The sequence below is a fragment of the Verticillium alfalfae genome, genomic scaffold (genome assembly GCF_000150825.1).
Source record: "Verticillium alfalfae VaMs.102 supercont1.1 genomic scaffold, whole genome shotgun sequence".
Classification (NCBI taxonomy): Eukaryota; Fungi; Ascomycota; class Sordariomycetes; order Glomerellales; family Plectosphaerellaceae; genus Verticillium; species Verticillium alfalfae.
Window position 1 is genome coordinate 294,709 of NW_003315038.1, and position 5,354 is coordinate 300,062.

At 62.9% G+C, this 5,354-nt stretch overlaps 2 protein-coding genes across 2 annotated transcripts in view; one reads left to right on the forward strand and one right to left on the reverse strand.

Moving 5' to 3' along the window:
- The window catches only part of VDBG_00103 (hypercellular protein), a gene marked incomplete at both ends in the record, with an annotated part of 4,643 nt that extends 2,120 nt beyond the window's left edge, over positions 1 to 2,523 (reverse strand). The window contains 3 exons of the mRNA XM_003008376.1: positions 15 to 1,806; positions 1,899 to 2,281; positions 2,358 to 2,523. Of these exons, the coding sequence (XP_003008422.1) occupies positions 15 to 1,806; positions 1,899 to 2,281; positions 2,358 to 2,523 (2,341 nt within the window). The remainder of the gene's footprint in view (positions 1 to 14; positions 1,807 to 1,898; positions 2,282 to 2,357) is intronic.
- An 800-nt stretch (positions 2,524 to 3,323) lies between these two features.
- Positions 3,324 to 4,859, forward strand: VDBG_00104 (mannosyl-oligosaccharide glucosidase; the record flags this gene model as incomplete). Its single annotated transcript, XM_003008377.1, has 2 exons — positions 3,324 to 3,573; positions 3,646 to 4,859. 2 exons carry the CDS (start codon positions 3,324 to 3,326, stop codon positions 4,857 to 4,859), a joined length of 1,464 nt encoding a protein of 487 aa, XP_003008423.1.
- Positions 4,860 to 5,354: the final 495 nt, after the last annotated feature.

The window sequence follows — 5,354 nt, forward strand, 5'->3', positions numbered from 1 at the left end:
GGTTATAGATGAACGGGTTTGCGTCTTGCGACGTGCGCGCGGCGCCGCGCCGGGCAGCGTGCTTTTCGCGTGGGGCACGGGAATCCTCGTGCTCGGCAGAAGGTCCAGGCTCACGTCTCGAACGAGGAACTCGTCCCAGTACTCCGCTGCGAGGTGCTGCAGGCCCAGCCGTCTCGTCAGATTTGACGTCTTGGCGATGTTGGTGGCCAGCCGAATCTGCTCCTCCCGGGAGATCGACGGCGAGGCATCCTCGCGACGGGGACCGGGCGCCACGCCGGACCCTGCTGACCGCAGCAGATCGCTCGAGTACTTGAGCACGCCGTTGAAGTCGGGAAGCGCCTCGGAAAAATTGATGCAGGCTCGGAGAATGTTCAGCTTGATGCCGGGAAACCCAAAGAACCGTGCCGCCGCCTGCCCCTGAATCCGGGCGAGCGCGGGGTCTTCCTGGGCCGTCTCCGCCAATGGTTTGCGCATCTCGTACCCCACGACGCCATACGACCTGCAGAGCATGCCGAGAAAGGCGTCGACGCCCTGTTCGACATCACCCTCGCCGAGCTCCAGCGCCATGGCGCCGTTGCTGTGGCCGTGTGCTGCGTTGAGAGCCACGAGGCCGGCCGCCGGATGGATGCCCACGTCCGCGGCGCCGCGCGTTCGGGCTTCGACGAGACCGCCGATGAGCACCGACACGAGCTCGCGAAGGACCATGGCCTTTTTTCGCTGGTGGCCCAGAGGTCCCAGGACCGAGGCGATGCCGGCGAGGATCGTGGCGCGATCAATCACCGTCAGGAGCTCGGACGCCGACGAGGGGAAGGCGCGGAAGAGCTGGTTCACGATCTGCTGGCGGGTCGGCGAGATGGTCAGACGCGGTGCCGTCGTCAGGGGCTTCTCCGGAAGCTTCCCGTAGACCATGCTCGCAAAGGCCCGGTCTCCAAGCTTGCCGTCGGCAAAGTGCAGAGCCGACAGGAGCTTGCAAAATCGAATCGTCACCTCGGCTGCTGGGAGCGGCGGCAGGTGTTCGGCAGATATCCTCGAATACAGCCCGGTGATGCGCTCGAGCAGATCCGGCAGCGCCACCTGAAGCTTGCGCAGATATTTGGGCTGCAAGGGGTCGTCCGGCGTGGCGGCGTCGTTGGCCGCCAGGCTCGCCGTGCTCGCCTTGTCCTGGGGCAGACAGACCGCCGGCACCTGGAACTCAATGCGGGCCCATCCCAGGAGCAGCAGGCTCACGACGATGAGCTCGAGCGCCTTGCCGTGCCAGACGTGGTCGTTGATAGACCTCGCCACCGTCGCGCCCTCGGAGAGCTCCTTCAGCGCATCGCTCCAGCGGCCGGCCTGCAGGTACAGAGAACCGAGGATGACGAGGACCCTGCCGCGGCCCTTGTTGCGCCACCGCTCGTTCATGCCGCCCGGCCCGAAGCCCTGGACGGAGACCCGGTCCTGGCTCTGCGCGCGGCTGTGCTCGTCGGTCCCCGCGCGCGTGACCGACTTCGGCTCTGGTGTCGAGGGGTCGCTGAAGCCGCCACCGGATATCTCGTCAAACGTCGTGGGAGGGTTCGAGAGGCCGCTCCGTGCGGGTGTCGAGGGGCGGTCGGGCGTGGCGCTGCTGGATGGTAATGATGACGACGTCTTCGAGGAGACGGGCGGCATGGACATGCGCGCGAGATTTCGATCGGGAAGGCCGCTTGTCGAGTTGGATCGGGAGCTCGTCGGCATGACGTGCTGCGAGGCGCGCTCGAGAGCGTGCGTGACCGCCTCGTTCACCCACCCCCACGACGTGCCGTTTTGCATGTCGTTCCGCGGAGGAAGCTGCCGGGGGACTCGATGATGGTCATGGCCTCGAACGACTTGGCGAGCGTTGTCATCTCGTCGAGGAGGAGAGAGGATATGTCACACATGACAGTTTTCAGTGTTGTCCTTTTGCATGCCTCTATCGGCGGAATCGTGATGATGCCCTCGGGAATGGGCATGGAGCTGTCGGCGGGAGCGACAAAGTCGAAAATCAGGACGTGGTGGACGAGCGCCTTGGCGAAGCCGTCTCGGAGATCTTCCAGCTCCTGGTACAACGCACGAACGTTCTGCTCCGTCGTCGTCGGCGCTATTGGCGAGTGGCGCTTGCTGAAGACGCCGCGGTTCAGCTCTGCACCGTCGGCTATGGCGACGATGGCGAGTGGCTCTCGATAGAGGTCAAAAGGCGACAGCGCAAGGTGCGAGGGTGGCGGCACATGGGTGCTGAGATCATAGAACATGGCCCCATCGGGGAAGGCCAGCGGCGAGAACATGTCTGGCAGGAGAGAAAGAACCAAAAGGTCAGCATATGCTCTTCAGAGAGGTCTCGCACAAGAGGGGAGGGAGCGCACTCCTATTCGGCCGCCCATCAGGGGTGACATCGCGCAGGTGGACGACGTGTTCCTCGCGCAGCCTCTCGAGGAAGCCGGCGAACCTCTCGCTCTTGATGGGCCCAACAGGCAGCGCCAGTGCCTTGACCCTCGCGGGCGCAATCGGCAGCAGAGAATCCAGGCTCATTCTAGCAATCGTATTCGCAAAGCAGCATCGTTCATCGGGCACACGTCATGGATTGGAGCTGGCCCGGGACCATATCGCGGACGTCGAGTCGGTGTGAAGGCTGCAGCTGCTTGGGGGGGGTGGGTTGTGGTCAGTTGGGAGGTGGTTGGTGATGGCTGCTGGGGGATGTGCCGAAGTTTCGCTTCACAACCAGCTCGGCGATCGTGATTTGGGTTTGCCGACGCGCAGACCTGTGGTAGGGCTCTCGTAGTTTAGGTCGATATCGAGGGTCGAGATGGGATCGAGGTCGACACACCGAGAGTCGAGTCGAGGCGGCGGTCTGTTCGTTGTAGTGGGAATCCCAGCAATTGGCCTGTGGGAAACCTCGATGGGAGACATCCGCCCCAGGACGGCCCAGTGGGAGGCTGGAGCGCTCGAGCCACTGGAACCCGCTGGGCTTCAGGGGTAACAGCGGGAACACGTCTTGTCGATGGCGACCGGGCTGGAGCGCGCCGCCACAGCTGCCACGCCCATGATTGGCCACAGTGAGAGCTAGCTATGGACAGCTACGAGCCACATCTCAGCCTCGCGACCACCCACCTCAGACCCCTGGCCCCGTGGCATAGCATAGCCCCGTGGCATGGCCCCAGCTTCAGACAACGTGTACTTGTACCCTAAGCCCGCCGTGGCAGCTACGTCAGTCTCCAACAGAACGTGAGAGCCTCACCCCTCGCGATCACACTCTCGAGAACGCAAGCGCACGCACCTGTGGCTTGCTCGAGTCAACCAACACCGCAAGCATGGGCCGACAACAACCACACATGGCCGTGGTCCTGGCCTTTTTTTTCCTTCAATGCCTCGGCATCCACCAGGTCGTGGCTGCCGATGATACACCTGGCAATGGACCGGCATCCATTCTCACCAGCGAGATTGGGCGCCTCAACAACGAGAGTCTCTTCTGGGGTCCCTACAAGCCCAACCTCTACTTTGGTGTCCGACCCAGGACCGCCAACCCCCTCTGGACTGGATTGATGTGGGCCAAGGTCGACAGCTTCCAAGATGTCCAGACTGGTACGCGCTAGATGAGCCCAACCGACTCGTCTTGCTCTTGGTGGTCATGGACAAGCTGCTAACAAGAACTAGGCTTCCGGTACACGTGTGAGCAGCACGAGATCAACGGCTACGGCTGGGATGAGTATGATGCGCGCAAAGGCGGTGTGCAGTCCATTCATGATGAGGCGAATCACATTGACATCACCACCTCCTTTGTCAAGGTCCCCGGCGGTGCCCATGGAGGCAGCTGGGCGGCTCGCATCAAGGGTGTCCCTCGCGACGGCGCCCCTGCGAACCTCAAGACCATGGTCCACTACTACATTGCCCAGGACGGCCAGGGCGCAGAGCTGACCATCGACACCGACGGCGACAGCACGGGTTTCGACCAGGACATCACCTTCAAGGGCACGTCGGCCGACCTCGGCGCCTACCAGCTCGTCGTCACCAACGGCGAGGGCGACCGCCCGGCCGGCGAACACCTGCTGTCGGACACCAGGCGCGGCGACAAGACCATCGTCAACTCCCTGCGGGCGCCGGACAACATGGCGTGGCAGGCGAGGGGCATCGTGTACAAGCAGATCCAGGAGTCGGTCAAGGCCGTGCAGGAGGAGCACAATCCCGAGGAGCCGCTTCCTCCGTGGGTGGTGTACCAGCTCCAGAACAACCCCGGAACCGGCAACGTGCAGATTGTGCAGAAGATGTTTGAGGGCGCCTTCGAGTTTGACGTCCTCTTCTCGTCTGCGTCGGCGGGCGCCGAGCTCAAGCCTGCCGACCTCACCCGGGAGATCCAGACCAACTCTGCGTTCTTCAACGGCAGATTCTCCTCCGTCTTTGATCTCAAGGCGCCCTTCACTGCCGACAAGTACAAGACGTTCGGGAAGAGCATGCTCTCGAACCTCATCGGTGGCATTGGTTTCTTCCACGGCGACCACCTCGTTGATAAGTCGTACGCACCCGAATATGACGAAGAGAACGAAGGCTTCTGGGAGGAGGCGGCGGCCGCCCGAGCCCGCAAGCAGCAGGAGCTCGACGGTCCCCACGAGCTCTTCACCAGCGTTCCCTCGCGGTCCTTCTTCCCGCGTGGCTTCCTCTGGGATGAGGGCTTCCACCTCATTCCCATTGCCGACTGGGATATCGACCTCACGCTGGAGATTGTCAAGAGCTGGTTCAACTTGATTGACGAGGACGGATGGATCGCGCGCGAGCAGATCCTCGGGCCCGAAGCCCGCAGCAAGGTCCCCGAAGAGTTCCAGGTCCAGTACCCCCCACTATGCCAACCCGCCCACCCTCTTCCTCATCATTGAGGACTTCATGGAGCGCCTGCGGAAGAACAACGGCACCCGGGCTGCCGAGAAGGAGACCTTGTCCCCCAAGGAGTCTCTCCAGACGGCGCACCTCGACAATGTCGAGCTCGGCGAGGAGTACCTCCGCCGAATCTATCCTCTGCTGCGCCGACAATACGACTGGTTCCGCAAGACCCAGCGCGGTGACATCAAGTCCTACGATCGCGACGCTTTTTCGACCAAGGAGGGTTACCGGTGGCGCGGCAGGACCGAGACGCACATTCTCACCAGTGGTCTGGACGACTACCCTCGGCCGCAGCCTCCCCACCCGGGCGAGCTCCATGTCGATCTCATGTCCTGGGTCGGTCTGATGACCAAGTCGCTCATGAACATTGCTGACGCCCTCGGCATGCGGGAGGATGTCGACAAGTACAAGACGACCCTCCACGCCATCGAGCAGAACCTCAACGATCTGCACTGGTCGGAGAAGCACGGCTGCTACTGCGACGCCACGAA